Source organism: Phaethon lepturus, unplaced genomic scaffold (genome assembly GCF_000687285.1).
Source record: "Phaethon lepturus isolate BGI_N335 unplaced genomic scaffold, ASM68728v1 scaffold4333, whole genome shotgun sequence".
NCBI classification, from domain to species: Eukaryota; Metazoa; Chordata; class Aves; order Phaethontiformes; family Phaethontidae; genus Phaethon; species Phaethon lepturus.
In genome coordinates, this window is record NW_010526824.1 from 1 (window position 1) to 27,335 (window position 27,335).

Genomic DNA, 27,335 nt, shown 5'->3' on the forward strand with positions numbered 1-27,335 from the left:
CTGTGGTGTTAAAATACTGTTTATAATTTTTTTATATATATATATATATAATTTATCATCACAGAAGTAAATTAACTAATGACAGTTTTCTTTTTGTCCTTTTGCTTTTGCGCCTTGTTTGCTGCTCCCTCTCTGTCACCAGCCATCTTTGCTTGGCACTGACTCCCACCACCCCTCGCCATCCTCGCAGCCTGGCCCCCCTGTATCTTCAGCAAAGCTTCGCAGGAGATGCAAGGAGAGCGCTCGAACCAAGCCTTTAGGCTGTGAGGTGCCCAGAGAGAGCGCTCCAAAGCACGGCGAGCTGGAGCCGGACTCTGACAGAAAGGGGCGAGTTTGCTCCGCTGAGCAAGACGTGGCTTTCGGCTATAAGCAAAAAGCCGGCAAAGGCGGAACGCTGTTTTCCTTCTCCTTGCAACTTCCAGAGTCATTTCCTTCCCTCCTGGATGACGACGGCTACCTGTCGCTCCCTAACCTCTCCGAAACCAACCTCCTGCCTGCCAGCGTGCAGCACTACCTTCCCATCTGCTCCCCCTCCCTGGTGCCTTGCTTCCTCTTCATTTTTTTCTTTCTGCTCTCTGCCTCTTTCTCAGTGCCATACGCCCTCACTCTCTCCTTTCCTCTGGCTATGTGCCTCTGCTACCTGGAGCCCAAGGCGGCCTCCTTGAGTGCCTCACTTGCCAATGACCTGAGTGACAGTTCAGAGGAAGAGGTGTGTACCTCGGCATCGAACACACTCTTTTTCGTGTTCAGTGCTTCAGTCCTAACCAGTGTTAGATTGCTGCAATAGTGGTCCTACTTTCAGAGCCTCATTTCTGTCTGTGCTGATATGTTAGAAGGGGTCGTTTGGGGGGGGGGTTTTGTTTTGTTTAGAGGTTGTTGGGTTTTTTTCTTCTTTTTTTTTTTTTCCTCGTGTTGGGAGTGCAGCTTGGGGCCCAGGGTTAGGCACAACACTGTGTGGAAGTGGCTTGGTTTGAACTGTGTAGGCTGATGCAAAGTGACTTGTGCTAAACAAGTTGTCACTGATCAGCCCTGAAGTATTGTATGTAAACACACCAAGACCCTTTTCTTCCCCCTATCAGTTTATATTAGGATTAGAATAGTTACGTAAATAATGGTAATTAAGTACAATTTCCTGCATAATTATATATATGCACGCATATATATGTATATTCATTATATTTATATAAATAGCTAGCCAGTAATAATGGGCACCCTCACAAACTTCAGGGTCTTCAAAATTCAGGTAAACTCAGCTTTTTGCAAGAGGCTATCAGCTGTAGCCCAAGCCTAGAAGAGCCTTTCTGGTCCAGCGAAACCTGGATCTGGGTTTTCGGCCTTAATCCCATCTCTGCTGCAGACTAAATTGTTTTCCCATGCTTAAATCCAACGTATCAGTGAGAGGTCAGATTGGGATAGCTGTTCTCTATCATGTGGGGGAACATGCCCATGTGGGCCGCCTTGCCATTTGCAGTGTTATATTAGCACTGCCAAAACCGATGCCTGAAGCCACCACAGGTGGTTATCGCAGGGTTTTCACAGGGAGATGAACCAGCTGCAGGAGAAGAGGAGTCTGCGGTGGTTCTGGGAACTGTGGAGATGATAATACACCCAGAAGAAGGAAAGGAATCTGCTTGCTGAAGCAGCAGAGTAACTGGCATCTCAGTTCTTGCTGGTGCCTGGTTATTCTTTGTTGACAGAATAAAGTCATGAGATAATTTTTTCCTCATTTTTCTTCTTCCCCCCTCATCTTCAAATGCCAAAATAACGCGTTTGCTTTGTATGTAAAAAAAACCCAGATCAGATAATCGCAGACCAGTTGGCCATTTGCAGAAAGCCATTTTGGCCACTTGTTGATGCCGTCGCAGTAGTTGTCTTCAATAAACCAGCTTGCACATCTAAAGATTTGTGTGATCTGCTGCTCCTGGTTTTGCAAGACTTGGTGCAGGATTTCACTTCCTTTTTATGGAAAGCCAAAAGTCGCATCAATTTATCTTGTAAAAACATTGTCTTTAGATGCTTTTGGCTCTGTCATGCCTAACAACTAAATAATGATGTGCAATTTCTGACAAAAGGCATCCAAAATGTTGCTGTCTCATTTCGTGTGCTCATTTTGAGATAGCACTTAGGTCTCAATTTGCATTAGCTCTGCACTTGGATTAATCTAATAGCAATAACAGCATTAATACCGTGCCAGCTCCAGAGGCAGTAACGAGGCAGTGTTTATGTAATACATTGGTCTGTTCCTCTTCGAGAAATGAGCACTTCTTTTCGTTAGTAAAGTTAGGAAGTATTGAGCGTAAAAACGTATAAAATAGGCTTTGTAGTGTCGCTCTTGTACGAGGGTGATTACCCTGGCAGTGCTTCCTGGCAGACAACACAGACTTGTGCCTAATCCAGGGGGTATTTCTTGTCCAAAATATTGCATGAAAGTGAGTATGTTTTAAACTCGGGCATGTCTGCATTACATTGGCAAAACAAATCACAGCAATTACGGTCGCAAGTCAGCGGAGGTGCAGCCGCAGCACCTCGGGAGATAGCTGCCTTCCGTTCCTGCTCCATCCCTCGCCCGCCCGCGAGCCCCACCAGCAGCTGCCTGTCATTCAGTGCACCACAGCCCGTCTCGGAGTTGAGCCCGACCTTTCTCAATCTCCACTCCAGAGGAAACCTGCCTTGCTGAGCCATAATTCGCCGTTCCCTGCTCTGCAATAACCCCAGATCTTTATTTCAAGTAACTCAGTAATGCTGACTTCGGCTCCATGGCTGTTGATTGGCTTATTAGCAGGCGTGTATGTTGCAATAAAGCGAATTTTATGCCCTATTTATGGTGGAAGAAATGGAAACCTGATTCTACCCCCAGTCACAAAAGATTGCACACAGCGATGCAGAAGGCTGCAGCCAGTATCCTGAAGCAATCTCATACCTTGCTGAGCGCCGTTCTCCCTTGAGCAGTGTGTCTGGAGGCAGTCCGTGCAGTCAGAGGCAGAATTTCTCCCCTTAGATTTCATTAGCTTCTGTGTTCATACCTTAGCAGCTAATACTTCTATCGATTTTTTCGCTAATGTTCCCAACTTCAAGTTCTTAAACGAACCCTATGTGCCAGACTCACGTTACAGTGCCTTGACGCAAAGCTTCTAACTCCTTATAAATGCCTAGATTCATTAATTCCTCTTTTTATTTTTGTAAATAGGAGTGACAAGACATAGATTTTTTTTTTTTATATTGCCATACCTTCTCAATTACCTCTAATGTTGTAAAGATGTGAGAATCTTCCTTAATAAAGAAACAGTTTTCTAACACTTCAGTGAAAGCAATTTGACCTGCTAGGTAGAATATTTTGGCATTAGTTTCATTTAAAAACAAAAGATGTCTTAGTGTGTGATTATTGCTTGAAAAATTGCCTATAACTTGCATTCATGCACTTACCAAATAGTTCAGAATACCCCCTTATTCTTCTGCCTGTCATACAAGCCGTACAAATTATTCAAAGGAAGGAATGATAGAGAACAAAGCAGTGAAAAGCATCCAAAAAAGCAGTTTTATGAAACATTGCAGTTGTCAGAAAGTAACAGAAGATAGGGAATTCAAAGTTAAGAGTGATACTTCATCCACCTGTAGGTTGCTTTTTTCTCTTGTTTCATCCTGATGTGATTTGTGGATGAGATGTATTGTTCTAGCTTTAAATTACCTGCCTGGGTTACTTTAGATTATCTAAGGACCACAGAATATCTCTAATGAAGACCAGAGCTTTCACTGATGTGACAAAACAACTTGGATGTGCCAGTCTGGGGCAGCAGGGAGCACTTTACTTAATAGTTTTTCATAAGCTTGCAAAACATCAAAAACAGTCATTTGAACTCTCTTCTCAGCCTGTAGTGAGCTACACTCGACTCTCCCATTTATTAAATCTCGACACTTGCATTATCCACTAAAATGTTCTTCACGGTGTCGAGCAAAGCAGGGATAGATCAGTCTGTGCAATGCTGTGCTTTGTTTCATTTTTATCACTTGTACCTATAGTAAGTGTTTGGGGCGGGGAGGGAATTACTTTTATTTTTCTCCTGCTTTCATCCATATTCTTAAATGGAATGAGAAGTATTTTTGATTCTTTTAATGGCAGTTTTCTTTCTTTTTACTATTGTTAACAATATCAGCTGCTCTTTATTGGAACCAACTGGGATCTGAGCCTTACCATTACTCCACAGACAGACAGTAGATGGGCTGGGGGTATGGTTATTTGAGCTCCTTGGTAATGCAGACAGCCTCATGGTGTATAGATGTGGAGACAAGAACAACTTCTGTACAAATGAGGGGCTGAAAGTCAGGTGACTGTTAAAGTAGCCTTTTTTTTTTTTTTAATTATCTTTTCGCCCTCCAGATAAAAGGTCAAGTGCCACATTAACCTATATTGGCTAGAACAAAAATTTGATGAATAATTTTCTTTTAAAAAAATATTATGGGAGGAAAAGTTTGTTTAGAAAATATTAGCCTTTTTTTTCCCCAATTTTTTTAAAGCCACCTGGCTTTCTTAAAAAAAAAAAAATTGCTATTCAAATAACACTTTTCCATTAATGTTTCGTTTGGCTTATAAATTTGTTCCAGTAAAGCCATATACTGTGTACAGTACGCCTCGAGTCTTCCTCTGAGTCTGTTCTGTTTACTAATATAGCACTTTTTTTTTGCTTCTTTGACTTGTGCGTGGTTTGAAAAGCAATGCTAATGCAGCTCGCAGGGATGTTGAGTTTTAACAGTTCGCCGTGTGAGCCGCGTGTACTGATGCGCTGGGTTTATTCTTTATTCCTGCCTTCCTCTTGGGACCCGGTTACTTGTCTCACCAAATAGACTGACAGTGAGCAGACGGATACCGCAGCCGATGGTGAGACCACTGCCACCGAGGTTTGTACGGTAGCCGGCACCCCGTTATGGCAGGGGAGAGCGCGTTGCCTCATCTCTTCCCGACCCCGAGTGCCAAACCGCATGTCTCCCACGGCAGCTCGGGACCCCTCTCTGCGGGCGCGGGCGGGCGAGCGCGAGAGCTTTGCTGGTCCTGTTGAGTTTTCGGTGCTCCCGAGGGGTTCCTCTGAATTCGGTCTTTGCGTTGGAAACCACGAGGCCTCCGGGCGGTGCAGATCGCGGGGTGGTGGTGGAGTCGCTCGCGCCAGTGGATGGTCGTGCTGGCCAGATTGTGCCCTGGGTGGTTCAGTTTGCTTGTTTGCTCTTATAATCTGCAGCCTGTGTGAGAGAGAGGAGGGGGGAAAAGACAGTAAAAGGCAGTTTTCAAATTTTCCAAAAAAAAGTATTCCCAGATTATAAATATCTAAGGTTTTCCTTGAACGTAATTTCATGTGTCATCTTCACATATTGCCACCGGTAGTCCAGGTATTGTCTTCAGAGGAGGAACGTAAAAAAATTGCCATTTCCTTTGCACTGAGAAGCCTCGTATCCACAGCATGGTATATAGAGTGTGCAGGCAAATTCAACCCTATGTGACTCCAGTGAAGTGCATGTAATGCTTTCATAATTAATATGGTTGCAGCTGCAAACATGAGCTGAATTTGGTCTGACATCTGGTAGAAGACAGAGTCTTACCACAAACACTGCTGTAGGTTTTCAGTAGGATCTCATTAACATTTCAGACTATTAAAATTACCGAGGGAAAATTCTCTGTATGACGTGTCAGGGCAATTTGGCCTCGGCTGTACATAGAATAAATTTGAACTGAGTTATGAAGTAATCAACAGATAAAGATTTTCCCATGGGTCATTTGACTAATTAGGGCTATATGAAAAATTAACATTAAAATAGTGGCATGAGCATTAAAAGAATCCAAACGGAGCAACAACATAAAGTCTGTTGAGGCAAGTCAGGAGTACAAAATGCTTTGAAGTGCCCCACACACTGTATGGCTTCAGGCCTTGAGCCACACAGAAAGTACAACATAATCCTAAAATGGTGACATCTAAAATGTTCAGTTTATTAATCAAAACTGCATGATAATCTGCCTAGCTGCCATCTTTATTTTAGGGGAGGAGATTGCATGAGCCTCAATTTTCCTTTTTCAATTTTACCCGATTTTCAAAAAGTGTGGTATACTTGCCATGTGATAATTCAACCCTCGGAAACGGGACTGCTGGGGCAGCCCATACTGCGTCGCTTCTGAAAATGTGAGCTGAAGCGACTGTGATGTCTGTGCCATTCCAGAAGACCACCACTGCGGATAGATCCTGAAAGAGTAGATACAGGCTAAATATGGAATTAAATTATATGAACAAAGAAAGGGACTGGGGCTAGGGAAGATAGCATTTTAAGCAAAGAAGAGGTGCTGCATTCTGTAGAAAATTCTGCGGGTTGTTTACCTGTGGTGAGTTCATGCAAAGCTTTGCCTGTGGCCCAGGAGATGTCCTATGTTTAAACTCTGGGATTATGGACTTCCAAAGAATTTGCTGTTGCTGTTTGGTCCTAAACCAGCCGCAATCTCGGTGAGAAGGTCCAGCTGCTGCTCCTTAAATAGAGACCTATGAATGCGGAGCGCCCCAATCGTATTTGTAAGAGGAAAGTGTTTAATATTCCTTCGTTCACAATTAACAAGTTTTAAAAGAGGAGGCTTGCTCTGAGTTAGGAGAACATGCGAAGTCTTACCGGTGTGTCTGTTCCTTCTCCTGAAGCCCTTAGCGTAGAGAAAATGTGACCTTAACCTAGCGCGTTCCTCTCACCAGTTTTTGTAAAGCCTTCGGCCATACGAGTGGTAAGGTGTTGTTTTCCAATCTTTCTCACGCTGGCAGTCGGATCAAGAGGAGGACGGAGATCTAAAGGCACAGGTACAGAAACGAAAGGCCCAAATGTTGCTCAAGTATCAATGTTGGAGGTGTTCACCTCTCTCGGCATGTTACTGTCAGTTCTCTGTGAAGAAATGTGTAGAAACAGCATTTTGTATCCTTTCAATACTGTGTCCCTTACCTTTCCCTTTCTTTTTCACTTCTTTCAGAATAGTCTGATTAAGCGAATACAGGGTGAAAATGTGTATGTCAAACATAGTAATCTTATGTTAGAGGTTGGTATTGGTATATACCAGTGCATGTACGTACATGTGTGTTAGTTTTAGTGGTAAACTGTGAATCTGCACTATGATGCATGACCTGTGTATTCCCACCTGCTAATAAATCAAATAGATATTTTTTTTTCTCAGATTATGATGACTCCTCTAACTTGTACTGTAAATAGATATATATGCGTGCGCGTATGTGTGTGTGCATCCACGCGCATATGTATGTTTGTTTGAAGCCTCTTTATCAGGTGTAAATTGTAGCGATACAGATAAGCCCTTTAAGAGTATTTTTATACTCACTTGTACGAGATATGCTATGCTGTTATCTTTCAAAATGCCACATTTTCACAGAGTGTTGTGTCAGTGCTGTGCTCCCCGGCTCCCTGAGATGTTACTTCCCTCTTTACTAACCAAGTTGCGTGTTTTGGCTCTAAAATTTGCTTGGCTTAGGATGTATTACAAACTGCTCTATTCTTTTAAAACTGTCCAGGACCTAGACAAAACCCAGGAAGATCTGATGAAACATCAGACCAATATAAGCGAGCTGAAACGCACCTTCTTGGAAACCTCCACAGAAACGGCTGTGTCTAATGAGTGGGAGAAGAGGCTTTCCACATCTCCCGTTCGGCTTGCAGCAAGGCAGGAGGAAGCTCCTATGATTGAACCACTAGTGCCTGAAGAGGTCAGCGTGAGCTGAAAGGCTTCATTACGTATTTGTCTATTCGTTTTTCCTGATATTAGCTCTCACTAGATTTAGAGGCCGTAGTTAGAGGCCGTTCCCTACTTGCAGGTTCTCCCTTTTTCTCAGGACTCGGGCTGTAGCAGCAAACACAGAAGGAAGAGCAGATACCTTATATACATATATAGTTAGAGTATGAAATTGACTGTAAGCCACGTGGCAGAACTGGGTCTCTCTAGGAGTGCAAAACGCAGGCTTCCTCACAGGTTCGGTGAGCTTGAGGAAGTCCAGCCATGCATGAAAGAAACCATGAAGGTGATGGAGAGAAAATTTAAATAGTGGTGACTGGTTGAGAGCAGCAGTCTAGCGGGATGGATGGGGGTACCAAGCTTGACAAGAAAATACAGAGCAAAGGGCAGAACTCTCTCAGTCTTTGAAGGCGGGGAAGAAATAATGATGGTAACTAGACTTGCTTGGCCAGTTCCATAAGGGACTGGTAGTTGCTGCAGTCTGCTGGATACCGTTTGGTTGAAGACCCAATGCAGATTGCTAAGCGTGTGCATTTTCATGCAGCGTGCACGGGTGAAAAAATCTTGCTGACTGTGCAGTCTTGAACTGTTTGCGAGATGTTTGCCAATTAAAAAGCTGCCTTATGTTTAGTTGGTGGGTAGATAATGAGATATAGAGGTAACAGTGTAACATTCATGTTGCCATAAAAGACAAAGATATTCAAAAAAAGTAAGGAGTTTTGGTTTAAATCCAGTGGAGCAAAAAGAAATATGCTTGTGTGGTCTGCACAAAGTTTGGAGGTTTTTTTATTCTATTGTGGATGGATATCTGGTTTCTGTCTCACAAGGAATCATCTTTATTGTTAGCACTTGTTCTTAGCATCACAGACCAATAAATGGTCATAAAATGTTTCCGTCACCTCAGCACTGATGCAGTGTTTCAAGGAATTCTGCAAAAAATGGCTGGAAAGTACAGTTCAAAAGTCTTCTGCTTTCCCACCTTAGAGGTTGGCATTGCAGACCCACAGCTCTCTGGGGAAGGGAATCCCTGGAGGCACCCAGCTAGCACATGTCAACTTCTCCTCTTAGGGAAAGGGATGTTTCCAAGAAAAAGGCCTCAGCTCCTCTTCTCCCACGTTATACCCCTCTAACCAGTAGCTGATCCAGACATCAGGTGGCCATCGGGTTGCATTGAAATACCTAAAAAGCAGAGTGGATGCCCAAAGCTTACCTTTTGGAGAGAGCGCTAAGGAGTCTTAATATTGCTCCTGCTGCTTTGTACAGGAGTCATAATAGATCCTACGACCATGTTAGTTTGATTGTAGTTGAAAATACAGGTTTTCTTTCTTAAAAGTAAAAACTTAAGTATAATGAACAGGATGCATTTAACATACGAAAGATGTAAGGAGCTGTTGAAAGGGAGCGGCTGGCTAGCTGCGCCTGTATTGGAGAGTGCAGATAGAGCAAACTTATAACCTCCCAGTTCATTTCATGTCTTTATTACTTTAGAAATTTAATAACAATTTTTAATTAAAACACAAGAGCAGTAGCAAAGCATTGCACAGTTTGTAGGCTTTACCCTGAGGAAACACATCAGAATTTAACCATTCCTTTGGAAAGGAAAAGGGCAAGAGTTATCCTTATCTGGTACCTCTTCTCTTACTGGAAGAAAAGGACTTGCTCAAAAGCAATGTCCAGTTACTATATCTTATATGAATCTAAGTAGACTACGGCTGTCCCACAGAATCACATCCAAATTAAGGCATTTCTGTGGAAAAATGTGAGTGGATTTGATCTATCAGAGCCTAACTCTGAGGTGACTTCTGTCACTAAGGGGCCCCTGCTGTAGGTAACATCTGACCATCCTTTTTGGTTCTGCTAAGCAGTATGGTTTCAGTTCACATGTCCTGTTGAGAGAGGAATTTTTCAGGAAAAAAATGAAGCCGTGCATAGCTCAGATGTCTACTAAGAAATGCAGAGGCAGTCAGGATAGAGAGCGTGTAGAACTGTGTTATGTAGTATCTTCTTCTAGTCAAAGTTGTTACACGTTTGACTTAGCATATCCACTTCAAAAATGTTTCAGTGCTGTTACCTGTAGTTCATAATATAATATAATATAATATAATATATAATAAACAAGAATAGAAGGGAAAATATGCCTTTTCAAAATGTGTGCTTTGAGCTTTTGGCACCTGTGGGTGTTTGGTCAGTTTGAGTTCAAGCCTGTCTAGTCACCAGTTGGTTTCTTACAATAATAGGGGAAATACTTTGTTTTTCTTCAGTTACAAAAAACACAGTTTTAAATACCCATCATAATGGTGGCCAGATAGCTGCAAAACATGAAAGCCATCATATTAACAAACTCCTTGATGATGTTTAGTCTGACCTGGATTGGATTAAACCAGCACTTTAGAGATAGAGAAGTTATGCATCTCATTACAGTCAGGGAGATGAGCCATTTCTCCCGTTCTCTCTCCGGTTTCTAGAAGTTTTGTATCTTTGAACGTGTACCTTTCTTCTTGAGTACGTGGAGTATATGTATTTAAAATGGTACACTAGGAAAGGTACCTTAGGAAATTGAGTCTTCCAACATTTAAAACTGTCTCAGTTGATCAAGTTGCAGAGATACTCTTCCCATTCTCGCAGCATCGGGAGGGCGCGGATGGGATAAAGGTGAGGAGGATTTTGGTGTCACAATGTAGAGGATAATACAGCAACGGTTCGCTTCCCACTTGGGAACAAGACTCTGAGACCCCTTTTACCTGTAAGGAGAAAAGGAGAGCTGAAATCTGTGCAGAGCTGAAATCTTCTGCCTGCCTCAGCAGGGAAGGCTGCAAACTCAGGGAAGGAGCTAAATCCAGGGAGAAGGTGTAGGGACCTGTTCTAGGCTACTGACGGAAGCCGTGGAAGTCGGCACCAAACACAATTAAACGAGTAATAGAAGATGAAATGAAGACAGTGCATCCACACCTGGTGTTACACAATTTACTGTTTTTCCTGCTATGCAAACAGTGTGCTGGTGTCTGCCTTGCATTCATCACAGAGAGACACTGGTTTAACTTCTTATGGGAAACTTACTTGCTGTAAAATTACTCTGTTTCATTCTGTTTCCTAATTTACAATGCAATTAATAATTTGTAGAGTGGAGAAATATGATGAGCTATTGTAAAGTAGAGTGGACTATATGCCCTCCATTTACTGTATACCCTCCGTTTATTCCCCTGACATTAGACCAAAGAAGAAAGAGAAAAATCAGAAAAACTCATATTTTTGCAGAAGGGAGGTACTACATTCCTTGAATTGCAGGTAAAAACAAATAATACCTTCTTGAAATGCAGTCCGATAGGCTGGCAATGATTTCTTATTTTATTATCTTTTTTCCTTTCCAAGCCACTTTTTTTTTATTTATTTATTTCATAAGTTCAGGAGGGAGATGTAATCTGGGGGACAAATTCTGAGGAATGAGTACCCTCCAGAGCTTATGCCTTCCTAATAGAGGCTGATTTCTCTGCTAGTTAGAGATCTACGCGCACGGTGCTATTTGTGGATGTCGTTTGCAGTTGTGCATGCATTTCCAGCATAAGCCTCACTGAGAACATTATGGTGAATGGGGCACTTCTGTCATTAGAATGAATTTCCTTTATACTGTCAAGTGAATTCAGATTATGCTGAGTGATGGTGAACTTTGTATTCTTATTGGTTTTTCTATTAGCCAAGTGTGATAGAGAAGAAGCTGCAGGAAGGAGAGTCTGCTGGCACTTTGGTTACTTCTCATCAAATCATTATCCAGAAAAGTATCCCATCATCCCTGGAGGTTGTTTTTAATTCATTCGATTTTAAACTAACACATTTGCTTGGTTAAATACAGAAGTTATGGTCTTAAGGTCAAATGGCTGGTTGCTGATTGCACAGCCAAAGCAAATCACATAGCATATTTGCATAAAGAGGAAAAAAGATGCTGCCTTAAGTTCAGTTCAGTATCTCTAATAGTGTGGCGTTTACTGTGTTGTACTGCTCAATTTAAACAAAGCTGAAGGGGGTTGATGTTATTCTAATGAAAACAAGGAAATTAAGTGCAGGCTACAGCTACACACAAACGCATACTATTCTCAGACCTCATCAGCAGTCTGTTTGTCACAACTGGGGATCCGTTGAATGAGCTTATTTGCTGTATTTTTGCAATTTGTTTTTTGACTGTAGCATTATGAACCATTGCGATACATGATTTTTAACCTCAGGATGACTGCAGCCATCATTTTAAACGATGCACTAAAACGCTGCCCTGCTTCAAATTGCTACAGAAGTAGTGTGGCAAAAGTAACTTTTTGTGTCCACATGACATGGGTGTTTAAGGGGAGGGACTCTACGAAGGAATCATACTTTGCCGAAGGTGGTATTTATTTGTTTGATAACTGCTCTAAGAGGTACAGTGGTAAAAGTTATTCTATGCTTTCAGAAGAGGCAGCATTGATTTCTTAAAAGTCTTCATACTTTAGTGCTCCTGAAGTAGAGATAAACCTTCAGACATTCTAATTTAGCTTTTATATCTCAAATATAGGGCACTGAGGATTGGGTTATTATAGACAAAATACCCTCTGAGGTAGTTGATGGTGAATCGAAAAAAACACTGGCATACAAAGTAGTGACTGTGAGCAGTAAAACTGCCTTTCCACCTGAGATATTACAATCCAGTACCGTTCTAATGCAGAGCTTTGAGGACTTGGAAAGTGAAATACAATCCAAAGAGGAGAATAAGCAGAAAATGTTCACCCTAGGAAAGTCCTATGATACCTTATCTGGGAAAATTGTAACCATGACAAGTAAAGCTAAAGAGGGCGAGAAAGCAGTACAGCCTTCCATAGAAGCTTTGCAAAAAATGGAAAGGGAAGTGCAAGAATCTGTGAAAATCATTCCAGTAGTGGCCGAGTATGAAATCCTCGAGCCTGTCACTGATGAGAAAGCCAGGCGGGGATCCGACGTGCAGAGCACAAAAAGAAAGCTGTCCGACTCTCTGACACCCATAAAGGAAGCAGAATCTCAGTTGCAAAGCCCTGAAGAGGAGAGTTTGAAAAAGACACTAAAGATGGACCAGGATTTGCAGTTACATGGTACACTGGGAAGCTTGCAGCTTGGCAAAGCAGAAAAACACCTTGGCAGTGAAGCTGTAAAAGCAAGGGCATTTGCCCGGAGAGATAAGAGCCTGTCTGAGTGGAGATATTCCAGAGAACAGCCATTTACCATTGCTACTGCTCACTATGTTACCGAGTCGTCTGCGTCAAAAGTAGTGGTAACAAGTGGCTTTGACTTCATGCCACGGTTTAAAGATTAAAGCATGACTTCTTTTAGGCAACCCCCTCACACCGCCCTACCTTTCGGTTCTCTTGCTGCCTGGCTTTATGTTGACAGCAGCCAACCCAGCTTATTTTTTTTCCCCCTTATACTTTGAATCCGTCCCACAGTCTGAAGCAGATATTATATAAGGCTTTCAACCTTTCTGGTTTATTTAAAGATCCATGTTACTGAAATGTAGTATTGCTGCTGTGGCTTATTAATAAAAGGAAAACAAAGGTTTGCTTGAACCAGCAAAATGCCCACGCTAACAACTATGCTTCGTAACTATTGCTTACTACAGCCATTATGAATTTGCTCTGATTTATTTTCCCATTCTTTTCCTGTTTCCAACCTCTCCGTGCCCCCGCAACCTTCTCTCCCTTCCCTCTGTCTCTGGCTCTGGTTTTGGCAATTAATTTCTCTGTGCGTGTGGATCTGCCTTTCTTCTGTGTATGACTCTGCATTTCTCTGTCTGTTTAGACTAAACAGTCCACCGGTGAAAAAACCTTGGATGGTTCAGATATCTTCAGTCTAATAGAGTCTGCCAGAAAACCGACTGAGTTCATAGGAGGGGTTACTTCTACTTCACATAGCTGGGCGCAGGTGGCCGTTCGATTCCCTCCATCAGCGTTGTAACCGCACACCAATTACTTTTGCTTTTCTTTTGTTTCCTGTTTTTATGCATAAGGTGGAACCTATATAGCTAACGCATGCATTGGAGTGCCTTTTCCTTTGTTACAATAGACTACAATAGAAACTTCACTGAAAAGAAAGACAACAAAAAACCTTTTTTTTTTCTCATTTCACTTTATTTTGGTCATTTTGTAGGGTGCTGTATTTTGCCTTTATAAAACTCACGCGAAAATACCAATGAGAAAAACACTGTGGCATTTCTCTTCTGTTCTAAAAATTGTGATTCTTGCTTTGTTTTTCATTTCTTCTATTCTGATAGTGTCCTGAGAGCAAAAATCCATGCAACGTGAGAGAAATAAATTGGCAAAATATAATACCCTTTTTTTTTTTTAATTTACGTTCACAGTACATTAAGCTGAGGAGCTATTGCAAGTAGTTTTGTCTGCTTCTGACGCTGAGGGTTTTCTGTCTCCTTCCCTGCAGAGAATAGACACGACGACATCTCAGGAGATGACTTCCAGTGAAACGAAGCAAGCCGTTCAGCCGCAGCAGGATACGGTGAAGAAGGTTGTACAGGAGACCGTAGTTATCGAGGAGAGACATGGGATGAGTGCGCTTGCGAGCAGGGATCCTGCTAAAGCAGCCGGACTTGTGCTGGATGCCCAGGCTGAGGCCGCGTCGGTGGTGGCGGCCGGCCTGAAGGGGAAGGAGGGCTCTGCAGGGACTGAGGGGGCGAAGGAGGACAAAAAGGAGGAGGCTGGGAAAGCCCTCCGCGGGCAGGAAGGAGTCGCCGCGGCTGCTTCCTGTGAGCGGGCGGAGGAGCACAGTACAACAGTCCACCGTGCAGAGTCTTTGGAAAGAAAACCTCATTTTGAGGTAACTCGTCGTTAAATTGGTCATGTCCATCCTCCGGGCTTGTATGATTGCATGTCTACAGCAGTCAGTTTGTGCTCTTGTTTCTCCTTGCGTGGCATCTGCAAGGCTTGTTGCTGGTCTCCAGTACTGGCAAAATGCCATGCTTATTTTCCCTAAAAGCACTTTCCACGCTACAGAGAAATACCTGTTTTGGTGGCTTTTTTATGCAACAGATAGCAAGAATTCAGCTGGCATTCTCTTTGGGAAAGTCCATCAAGATTGGCAAAGGACACGTGTCCTCAAAGACAGAAAATGCATTTTTTTTCCATGCTTGGTACAATTGTAAATAACTGTACTGTGCCTTAAACAACCCAGGTTCCTTATCTTACCCCATTTTCAAGAGAGATTAAAAAGCCCTTGTTCTTGCTCTTTTTTTCTGAGAGCTGAATGGAAGCCTATGCCTGAGTAGGATTCGTTCTCTTGTCACTTACGAAAATGTATAATCCCAGAATGGCTGAGACTGGAAGGAACCTCTGGAGGTCTAGTCCAGCCCCCCTGCTCAAGCAGAGTCACGCAGAGCCAGTTGCCCAGGGCCATGCCCAGACAGCTTTTGAAAATCTCCAAAGGTGGAGACTCCACAACCGCCCTGGGCAACCTGTGCCAGCACTCGATCGTCCTCACAGTGAAAAAGTGTTTCCTGATGTTCAGAGGGAACCTCCTGTGTTTCAGTTTGTGCCCATTACCTCTTGTAGTGTTTACATCTTTTCTGAAGTTTGTTTTCATGAAATCTAGGATAGTGCTAAGTGTTGCCAGCATTATATTATAATAAAGAGAATTTTCTCTTTTCCTTTTTAATGCAGAGCACTTTTTTTCAGTTGTTCCCCTCCTTTTCCCAAGTAAAAAAAAGTATTATGAGAAATCCACAGAAGCTTTACTAAATGTTCCACATTCCCTTCTTTTTTTGTTCATGTAGTCACCAGTTGTGAAGACTGAGACTATCAGTTTCAGTAGTGTTTCTGCTGGTGGGGAAAACCTTGAAATTTCAACAAAGGAAGTGCCAGTAGTCCATACAGAAACAAAAACCATTACGTATGAGTCTTCTCAGGTAAGAAATTCTGTAAAAAACAAGGTCTAATTTAACATGGCCTTAGGGAACCCATGTTTCTTCACCCATCTTTAAGTGTATGCCTTAGTGTAAACTGTTCTAAGCTGTTCAAGGATTAAATATTAGCATGAGGAAGATGTACGTAGGTATAGCTTACCTGAGGGTGTCTCTCATTTCCTGGTGTAGGGCTTTTTGAGACCATTGATGAAACTACAGATCTCAGAGCCCCAGCTTCTCCTCTGTCCTTCCAGAACCTAAGGAGAGTCTCCAGATGCAGAGAGAAATACTGACACATGATCACCCTCATTAATAGCAGTTGTTTCCCTACCATTAGATACTCACTTTATTAAGAATGCTAGAAATAGGGAAGGTCAGCCAGCCCAGTTTTTGCCTCCCTGTGCTCAGAAGCATGTTTTTGGTGACTGGTTTTCTCCTTTGGTTCCCTAGGTGGATTGCAGTGCTGACTCAGAACCAGGTGTATTGATGAGTGCACAAACTATCACATCTGAAACTACCAGCACTACAACCACTACACATATCACCAAAGTGAGTCCTCAGAAAACAGGGAGGTTTTTTTCACAAGGGTATATGTTTTCTTAACTTCAATTCTATTACTTATTTTAAAACGTGGACACACGCTTATATTCTCTGGACAAAATCCTGTCTATTTTGGGTACCTGTCTTCATTCACCTATCGCTGGGTTTACTGGCTTCATTAATGTATTATCCAAGGACTTGATAAGAGTTCTGAAAGTCATAAAGCCTTAGGGTGTGTTCACACAAGCACACAATGTTGCTGTGCAGAGACACTTGAGTTAGCTGCAAATACTCTCTGGAACTGGAAGCAGTGTAGCCACAGTGGTATCGTATCGTAGCCAGGAAAGAATAATTTGTCTGGGCATGAGGCTTGTCATGGTTTAGCCCCAGCCAGCAACTAAGCACCGTGCAGCCATTCGCTCACTCCCCCTCCCCCAGTGGGACGGGGGAGAGAATTGGGAAAAAACTTGTGGGTTGAGATAAAAAGAGTTTAATAGGACAGCAAGAGAGAAGGAAACAACAATGATAACAACAATAATAATACCGACAAAGGAAGGTAGAAGAACAAGTGATTCCCAGTACAGCAATTGCTCACCACCCCATGATCGACAGCCCGTCCTCAAGCAGCGATTCTCGCCCCCGGCCAACTCCAGTTTATGTACTGGGCATGACGTCATATGGTATGGAATACCCCTGTGGCCAGCCTGGGTCAGCTGTCCTGGCTGTGCCCCCTCCCAGCTTCCTGTGCACCCCCAGCCTTCTTGCTAGCAGGCCAGCACGAGAAGCTGGACTGTCCTTGACTGCTCAGCAACAACCCAAAACATCAGCACGTTATCAACAGTTTCTCATCCCAGATCCAAAACACAGCCTCACACTGGCTTCTGTGAAGAAAACCAACTCTATTGTGGCTGAAACCAGGACAGGCTCCATTGGCATGACTATACTGCCTTTGAGTCCTGAGCTGTTATGCCTGCACGGTGTTGAAAACACATAGTAAAGCTGTATCACATAGTCATAACAGGACATTCGGGCAGCTCAGACACTGCAGTCGCATTGCTGGGTGGCACCCTAAGGAACTTGCCCACAGCCAGACAGAAAGCTTATGGCTGCACAGGCAAATGATGTTGGGTCTCCCTAGTTCCAAGATACCATCTCAATTACAGTTCTTCCCTAAGCAGAAACTCTCTTAGTGCCGTGATAGCTCTCCTACCAATACTCACTGAGGACAGGACTTCATCTTTCTTGCAGTGAAATTCACCCTTTAGTAGATGAGCTATACAAAGGCCATACCCCCCTGTATATTCTTCTGAAGCCTGCAGTTGGACTTAATTAGGTCTTAATATGAGCTGTCTCTATGTCCATTCTTTTCTTCGTGGGATAAATTTATCATAAATACCTGCCATTTTTGACATACAAACATCTCTCTTGATATGTGTGCAGATTGATTAGAATCAAAAAATAAGTTGTGTTGGAAGGACATCTGGAGGTCATCTAGTCCATTCCGAGCAGGCCAGCTTCTGAGCTGCTCTGGCTGCAGGTCAGGGTTGTCCCCTCTGAACTACCTCTGTTTGAGGTAGTTCAGTCATGTCTGGGTTCCTGCACTGATCACTGTCTGGATGAGTAGCAGCACTCTTTAAGGTAAGTTACTGACATGCATTTATCCCTCTCATCTAGACTGTGAAAGGAGGCATCTCAGAGACGAGAATTGAAAAACGAATAGTCATCACAGGAGATGCAGATATTGATCATGATCAGGTAAAATCTATAAGCTGCTAAAGGCTACTCTAATACTGCCAAAGAGAACATTTCTAAACATTGCTTTAAAAGATGCTGTTCATACTGGCATGCCTTAAATGAAACTGAATTAGTAGTTAAATCAGTGATGGTATATTTCATATTTTAATCATTTTCCTCATTTGTAAATTGTGTAATATCTCATGAATCTCTCCACCTTGCTACTGATCATGCATGTTCCACCTCCTTTTTGTTTTTGCCCTTCTGTGGTTTCCTTGGGATAGGCGCTGGCTCAGGCAATTAAAGAAGCCAAAGAGCAGCACCCTGACATGTCAGTGACCAAAGTAGTGGTACATAAAGAGACAGAAATCACACCAGAAGATGGGGAGGATTGACCACAGGTAAGAGGACTAGATGATTTTCCTAGGCATTTACTGGGCTGGCATGTTGCAAAGGTTGTTTTCCTACCATAATTCACCTCTGACTCTTTGCTTTCTCTCACTGGCATTTGAAAGTTGCATTTGTGCTGGTTATCAGTTCTGGTATTTGAATGTAAACCACATTCAGCTCTAAACGTCTGTCTTCATTTAAAGGTGCCAGCTGGAGAAAGAGAAACTATTCATTTGCTTTTGTTGGCTCTCTGGAAAGTCCTCATTGTCCATGCTTTGATATAGTCTAAATTTCTAATTCTGAAGTAAAAGAAATCTGTTGTCTGCTTTTATGTCATTTAAGAACAAAAATAATTTGTTCTTAAAGGTATGCATTTTTTGTTTAAAAATGCCGAGGGAAAAACCTACAGCTGCTTTTTAAATGTTGTGTTACAAGTTAAGCTTTAATTCCTAACTTGCAAAGATATGGTCCAACTTGCTTTTGATTTTTCTTTTAAACCCAATGAATTAGTGTGTTGGTATTTGGATGTCTTGGCTTTCTTGTATTTGAAAGAACATTTTATGTTTTAAAGCAGCATTGTTTATCAGGATGAGATGATAATGCAGCTTTTCTCATATCAAGCTTTTTTTCAGTAAAGGCATGCTCTCCAATTGTGGCTGGCTAAACAGACATCTTAATATTATTATATTTATTCTGTGTTCAAAAACGTCATGCGTACTAACCTGATATGCAAAAGCCTTTAATGCCAGCACCATTGCACAAATTGCCTTGAATGCTGTATGCAGAAGGAAAAAAAAGCTGCTTGTCTGATTTGTTTAAATCGATAGCAGCGTTTTATTCTTAAAACAATATATATTCCCTAACACTTGGTGTAAGTAACAGAGTATGATGCACAGCACTTTTCAAAGCTGTTTTGCTCTCCTGCTTTTGGATATAGAGGCGTTAAAGAAAACTGAATTTCAGTATCTGTTATTTATTTGGAAGATGGAACCAGTCACTGAGGAGTGAGTAGCTGTGATTCTTGTGGTATTCTGCTAAGTGTTTCAGAGAGACGTAATGTGGCTTGCTTAAAAGTCTGTTGATGTCCCTGATTCTTTCCATTGGTGTGAGTGGACTTTGGATTGGGGCCAAGTTGCTTATACCGGGATGATGCCATTTTCAAATAGCTTTTGTTACATGAACAAGTTGGCAAAATCTCTTTTGCAAGAGAGTAGTTGCTTCAAATAATCAACTCTGTTCTTTTTCCTGCAGGAATAACCTAAATTGCATACGAATCCAGACATGCACACCAGTAGGAATACGAGAGCCTATACGGAGTCTCAGTTCCAACCTGACTGACTTGTATCTGTCTATGGAAAATTTCAGTACAGAAGAATTGATCTTGACCGTTAATAAAGAAACTGGCAGAGATACCTTCCCATAGAAAGCAATCTGAATCAGCAGCAGTTAAACAATATTGCATGAAGCAACGATAAAATTACAGAAAAGCAGCATTTTTAATTTTCTTAAAATGTCTAAGTTTTCAGCTATACCTGCACGTTCATAAACAATATAAACAGTGATCTCATGTAACACATAAACAGTTCATGCCTTTCCAAGTTTATGAGAGTCTAAACAAATTAAAATTTGTTAGGTGGCAAGCCTTTTGTTTACAGATATTGTAAATGAAGATTACCCCCCAAATGCTAGAGGCTGTATAGGTACCGTGTATAATGTTTTACCACACATTAGATGTGCCAATAACACAGTTTATTCAGTAAACAACTTGAATCTTCTATTTGTTTCATCTGGTTTTATTACTGCCCGATAAACAATGACAAATCTTTACTCTTACCAAAATATTTAAATGCTTACAAAGTGTGCTTTGTATACCTGACTGAATACCTTATGAGGTAGTAATGATTTTAGTATATTAACTTTAACGATTTTCGTCAGCTTTGTTGAGAGTCAGCTTCCAGTCACCCTTCACAGATCCTAACCTTGTAAATTATATGTAGTTATTTTGGAGAGAAAAAAAAAATCTGTATTTTACTTAGTTTGCAGCATTAGAAAATTACTAATCTGAAATAACCGTGATGGTTTTCTATTGATTTCCCTTTTGTTCTCAGAGGAAAAAAAGAAAAAAAAAATCTGTTTGAGAATCTGGTCAGCATTTACTATCTAGTTCAGAGTCAAGCCTTAACCTGTACAGAATGTCCACTGAAAACTCGTTAGTGTCCAGCTATGATACCCACTGAAGGGATAGCATCCATTACACTGTCAGCTGCATCACAACATATGGTGAATGTATGTTTCTGCATAGTGAAATAAAAGTGGTAAATGCATCCAAAATTGTATTGTTCTGTGTCTAAAAGCACTCAGTGTTTTTTAATATTCAAATCATTAAGTTACGTTTGTAAGACACCACAGGTTTCACTCATCTGCACAGTAGAGACGTTTTGTCTTTAGCGGCTGACACTGCACTGTGCAGACAGTTGGAGTTAGCGGAGCATCGAAGGGATGACAGTGTTCACGTTTGGGCAAATGATGTTTGCAAAGGAAAAGGAGTATTTGGTTCCTTCTGTTTTCTCTGGTTGTGTACTGTTTCACTGAAGCTAAATGAAGGGTTTTGTGGTTGCTTAGAAAGTAAAGGCCAGTAGCCCTTGATCCAGATCCACTGTCTTTTTGTACTCTTGCTCTGAAACATGGATAAAATTCTCTTTAAAGCAGTACTTACTTAACCTGTTCCTTTTTCTTGCTCCTTTGCCACATCTCGTTGATGCTTCCCTGGTCCTTCAAGAAAAATTTGTAACAATTAATTCACCCTTCAGTCTGTATTTCCGTGCAGGATTGAAAGAAATGGGTACAAGCAGACTTTTCAGGACATAAAGGGCCAAATTTGCCCAACGTTGTTTACACGGGGCTCCCTCACATTGAAGTCAATGGATTTGGCTTCAGTGGAGAGCAGGATTTGACCCAGTGACTTGTTAATAAATGTTTATTTTCTTAATTTAGAACGAAAAATAGTATATATAGAGAGAATAACCTGTAGATAATAATGAAAAGTAATATCCCAAGGCTTCTAAAGCTTTACCATTAGTCTCTAAAATGTCTTCCTTCCACCAGCCATTCGTCATGCCTTTAATCCAGAGTGCTAACGATGTAACTCCCCCTACCACCATCATTGCTTACCTCTTGCCTAATGACCAGCGCAAAGATTACGGTCTGTGTGATCTTTGATTGACCTCTCCTCCTCCTGCTCCAAGAGCATCTGTGTTCTCGGCCCTCTCGGTGACGGTGGGCTCAGCTCCCTGGTGCTGCCAGCACCCGGCGGCAGCCAGGGCTGGAGGAGGTGCTCACCCTGTGTCTCGGCAGACGGCATGCCAGGTTCTCGCTACTGCATCAGGAGTTTAAAAGTAGACTCTGAAGCCATATTGATGTTCCCTCAGGTGCCCCTCATGTTGTCAGCTAAGAAACAGCATCGTATTACCTCAGAGAGACGCGAGGCGATTGCACAGCCTTCTCTCCAGAGTTAGCGTTATATTTTAGCATGGCTTGAGGAGATTGTACTTTGGTGATACTGCACAGTATGTACGCTGTCTAAAGACAATTGTCTCCTAAGATGTTAGTCTTCTTGGAAAGGACACTCGCAGCCAAGATACGGCCTAAGCGTATGCAAACTATGAGGAGATGAAAGTGGGCAGGCAAGGACGTCTCAGTGCCACTGTTGGCAGTAGACCCTTGTTTGGGGGATGGTTCCTGGAAGTGATAGCTTTGGTTTTTGTTAGAAACTGTTTCTTGGGTTGTCTGCCTAATGCTGTGCCACATAAAATAAAGAACACCTGCCTGTTTCTACCAACCGTCTTTTGTCTCCGTCTCTTCTCATTTATTGGTCTTTGTTCGGCTTCTGGACGTAAAACAGCTCAGAAAAAAAACCATCAAATATTGTGTTACTTGAGAGCACCGTTACCAACACAGACACCAGCACAGGAGACAGCCTCACTTGTTACAGCTGGAGTCACGGCTTAGCCCCCTGAGAGCTGCCTGCTCTGCGCCATTGGGGTAAGGGACCAGGATGGCCAAGCAGGGCTTTGCATACCAGGCAAGAATGGGCATAGCAAGCAATCACAGCAATTGTGATCATTACAGATGCAGAAAGAGTGAATGCGTTGCCTTGGCATTTTTAAGGCTCTTTGGAATCACAACATTTATCCCTCTGAAGTTTTTTAAGGGTGTCCCAACACAAATGGCAAGTAACGGTGTTCTGTGCTCAAGCATATAAAAAAAATACTCATGAGCCTCTAAATCCAGTTACTAGATCAAAGCAAGGGTTTAACAGCTTAGTCTTACTTCTTCTCAGAGCAGATTTAGGCAGCTGGTGAGGTGATGTGGATCACCTGTACAACAATTTGTATCCACTGAAATTAGAGTTCCTTATAAATAGTTCTTCACGGCAGATAAATTGGACATTGAATCCAGGCCTCAGTTTGGCAAACCTTGCTGCAGATTTCTCGCCTTAACCCAGAATAGCCCTGTCAGTTAAGATCAGAAGGCCCATTTACAAGCTTCACCTTTACGTCTTCCCGCTTCAGAGGTAATAAGGGTAAGGTAAGGAAATGTGTTCCCCTTTTTTATACAGGAGCAATAATAGTCCAGGTTCTGCAGAGTTAGGAATCGAACCTTAATTTTTAATCATTTTTCCTAGTCTAGTCATGTGCCTGGGGCAATGCTGAGATATGTTGCATGATTTTTTTTTAATGTTCGTTGAACACACGAGCAGAACATGCTATATACTCTTAACTGTTGCCCAAACAAAATCCTGTTCAGTCAACCACATGTTCGATCAAACTGGCTGGCATCATTTTTATATTGTTAGTTACCATGCAGTGAGAGACCCTACACAAAAAACTGGCTCAAATGAAGAAAGTTCAAACTAACACCAAAGGAAACTCCATTTTCATTTGACTTCAGCTATTACAAAGCACTAAGAAAAAAAGTGGTGTTTTTCAAGGTACATATGTCCCAAACTACAGTTTGCTGTTTTGAACTCTGCTCTTCTATATTGCTAACTTTAAGGAAAATCCTTAATTGGGTAATTTCCCATTCCCAAGTCTTAGATCCCCTTTCTTGTGAAGTACATAAAAGTAACACTTGGCTAATGAGAGGAGATGAGATAAGAAACAGATCCTCTTCTTTCCCTTCCCCTTCATTACGTAAAGAAGCAGGTACTTGTTTTCAAGTGTTTTCTGTTGGTACTGAGCCTCCTTCAGTTGACTCTACTGATCTAATCTCTTGAGATGCCTTTGCAATTTCTTTTGCTCATGAGACTCACCATCTCTAGTTACAGAATTCCAATGTAGATATTTTCTATGGCTCTGTGCTAATGAAATGACACCAGACAAACTCTCCATCAAGTGGAGTAAGACCAAAGTCTCCTCAAACAGGATCTGGCTGGATGAACATGAAGAAATGCTTTCTATGACAAGAGGAGCTGAACTGGACCTCCTGAAGTCCTGTATAGGTCCCGAGGTATAGTGGTGGTTTGAGGTACTATGGATGGACTATGAGATTACTGTGGATGGGCTAATGGATGACTATGAGAAATGCTTACTGCATTGCACATGTAAAGAAAGCAGAAATGAAGCAGTTTTCTTAAATCTACAGATTCCAAAGGCTGTATCAGTCTTACACTGCAAATGACGGTTTGCTGTGTCTTTTGTCATTAGTGTTATGCCACATCAGCAAAGAGGTTGTCTGTGGTTGCTCTGGGTTCCCTCAGAGCAACACAAAATACCAGCTTTCCTAATAAAAACTTGATCATACACTTAAAAAAACCTGTTATTAGTTATGCACCTTTTAGTTCTGTCTCAAATAGGGATTTAGGTTTAAATAAACAACATATTGCTGGTACTTTTTATATAAAAATATTTTCCACGTATTCCTGTATTCATTAACTGAAACGAGGTTATTCTGTTATCTTGGAAGTACTGTTAGCCCTTGTTCATACTGTAAATTACTCTGGTTTATGCTATTTGGTTCCTCCTCCACCCTTTTTTTTTTTCTGTCTCCCATTTGACATCAGTCCTGCCTCTCAGCTAGAACTAATGGCTGCTGTAAAGACTGTTGGGAGCAGAAATTCAAAAATCCTTTTTTAAAGGAAAACCAATATGCTCACATTATGCAAAAATCTCAGTCAACTCTCTTCCTTCATCTCATGCTCCCAAATGCAGCTATGACCTCCATAAATCAGTGACCTCACTCTTGCAGCTGAAATGACCATCACTGACTGTAAGTAGGATTAATAGCCTGTCTTTGAGAATGACTACAGTGACATAGAGGGGAAAAGAAAAAAGAAGAGAAGAAAATGAACACTGACACTAGAAATTATTTTCATTTTTAAACACATTAGACTTTTATCTGTACAGTCTACTGGCTCTGTTTTCTCCAGTGCAGATCTTAAATAAGAACTTTTTATTCTTGTTTCTTTTTGTCCAGAGTTTACTAGGAATTTCTTTTTAATTTTCTGGAAGTATCTCTGCTGGATGTTTCTGTGGTGAGATATACCAGGACTCTTAACTTCTGCGCACAACCAAAGCTCAGGCAATGATGTCAACTAATCTGAACTGCAAAATGAAGATCCCGGAACATGTGGAGCTTTGGAGCTGCCTTGAATTGCAACCCAGAGCGGCATGTTTCTGCACAAGTCCTGCTTTACAGTGCGCATGTTGCTTTTAAGTATTGGGCATGTGTTCTTTGGTCGATAATCCTGGGTGACTATAGCATAAAAGGTACAGGATTAGACAAAATGCATTAAAGGACTCAGGGAAGGGCGAATCATAAAACATACAACAGAGCAAAGAAAAAAAAAAAACCAAAAGCAATGTATCTGAAAGTACAAAAGCAAATCATAGAGAAACTGCTTAAAAGTCTCTTCCAGTAGGAATAGTCCAGCTAATATGATTAGCTTTCCTTAAATCAAGAGCGCTACTAGCACAGATGTCCTTCCTCGATGGATTTACGAGGTTGTTTCTCAGACATACTGGTTTTCTGGGCAAACTCAGTTGATGGATTTGGCATATGAAGGCTTCTAAAGGCATTTATACTCCTTTGGTCCAGTCTCCAATCCATATACAACTTAGGCAAATGTGAATCTTATTACATAGTCACAGAAATGTTGACAGTTTCACCCCTCATCCTTAGAGCTCCTAAATCCCAAGCTACTGGACAAATACATGCACACACACACATTCCCACAGAACGTTATTTGTTCTAACAGTATTTCTATGAAATCATCCTTTGATATGCATTAAACAATTTTTTGTTTTGTTTTGTTTTTCCATCCAAAATGCCATCTGGTGATTGACATGTCACAAGATTACTTTTTTCCTGCAATCAGATGCCTATTGTCCATACAAATACTTTTTGTCCTGTCAATCTATAAAAGTGAGTATCTATCGTGAAAACACTGCAACACTGTGGCCTGCCATCACAGAAATAAAGGACTGTCTTGAATATCTGCATGGAGTGGTCCTGTGACAAGGAGCCTTCTGCAAACTCTGGGAAGACAGCCTGTAATAGTGGCTTATCCCACCACTTCACATTTTAAATTATCTTTGCCCCTTCTTGCTTGCTTTCATATTCTCCAACTTAACCCATCTGTGTTTGATCTATCAAGCTCCTCTCTTCTGCATCTTCTCTCCTTTCCAACTTCTCCCCCAGCTTTTGAGCAGACTGTATCTGCTGCTTCCCTTTCCATCCATTCTGCTGTTACATCCTATCCTACCTATCAACCTTCTTTAAAGTCTTGCTAATTATCTCTGTCCTGCAGTCGTCCTCAGTCATCCTTAAGAACTTCAACTCCTGCAATGATGATACATCCAACTCTTAAGTGCATATTTCTTTCCTTTCATATATCTCTCCAAATTTCAGCCTTGGTTCATTCTTCTCTTCTTACCACTGGTATCTTTCCCTTGACTGTTTTTATCAAACAGTACTCACTTTGATTTTTTTTTATAGCCGCTTTCTCCCTTTTCAGCCATCATCTGATCTCTTTCATCATCAGCCCATTCTCTCTCACACTGACACTTGGCCCTTTCATGTTTTCTGGTCCATTAGCTTTGATGGGTTGTCATCCGCTTTCAGACCTTTCAAACCCCAGCCCTAGTTTCTCTGCTCCTCTTTCTGACCTGTCACTGAAAAGCATTCAGGATGGAAATCCTGTAGATCATTTTCCTTCTTCAGCACAATAAACATTCTTTTCTCTAGCAATGTTAAACAACACCCTCCTATTTAAATAAATCCCCCCAACCAGACAACCGTGCTGCCTTGTTGTTTCTACTTCTTTCTACATGGAGTCCTGCCCATACCTTCCAAGGAGAGCAGATTTAAAAAGCAGAATGACTTCTACCACCCACTCAGCTTCTGCTCTCTTCATCCTCAGCTTCCATTATCCCTTTTCACAGACATAGAAGTTTCTTGTCTGCTTCAACTTCTGATATCCTCAACACATCCTCATGATTGCATCATCCCAAGGGATCTTTCTCCCCATTGATATCAGCTATTTTTTCTAATTCTGTAGTTCCTCACATTCTAAAAATGTCTGCTCTGGCCCCCACCAACTCTCCCTTTCACATCCAGGACCATGCGAGCATGTTTTCCCCCACAATAGCTACCACAGCATCTCTGGTTGTCTTCTGCAGGTTCAGGACCAGTGCTCCACCGTTATTCTCCATGACCTGTCCTCTCTGTTAGACACATACCCCACTTTTCTATCTGAAACCTGTCCCCCTCTCTGTGCTCAGTTAAGTCGTCCTGACTCTCCAACCCCTCTTTTAGCAACAGGTTCCCCTCCTTTCACTCCACTTTAATGTAGGAATCCTCAGATCTCATGGTGTGCATCCAATCTCCCTTTACACCACCTTATTGTGATCTTCCCCACAAACGTGTATTTGGCCAGCCCATATTTCTGTCTCACTTGTTCAAAGTAAGGTAAATATTGCTTCTCCTTAACCAATTTGAGTGTATTTACAGCTAAAGCACTAT

General features: G+C 41.8%; 1 protein-coding gene across 1 annotated transcript; it reads left to right on the forward strand.

The window, feature by feature from the left end:
- Positions 1 to 142: 142 nt before the first annotated feature.
- LOC104617762 (band 4.1-like protein 3) lies at positions 143 to 20,432 on the forward strand (the record flags this gene model as incomplete). Its single annotated transcript, XM_010283172.1, has 13 exons — positions 143 to 709; positions 4,840 to 4,893; positions 6,780 to 6,815; positions 7,533 to 7,724; positions 10,961 to 11,035; positions 12,288 to 13,016; positions 13,541 to 13,663; positions 14,177 to 14,569; positions 15,522 to 15,653; positions 16,101 to 16,199; positions 17,865 to 17,945; positions 18,209 to 18,325; positions 19,566 to 20,432. Coding segments are annotated over 12 exons (2,592 nt in total), but the record flags the coding sequence as incomplete, so codon positions are not given.
- Between the last annotated feature and the right edge of the window lie 6,903 nt (positions 20,433 to 27,335).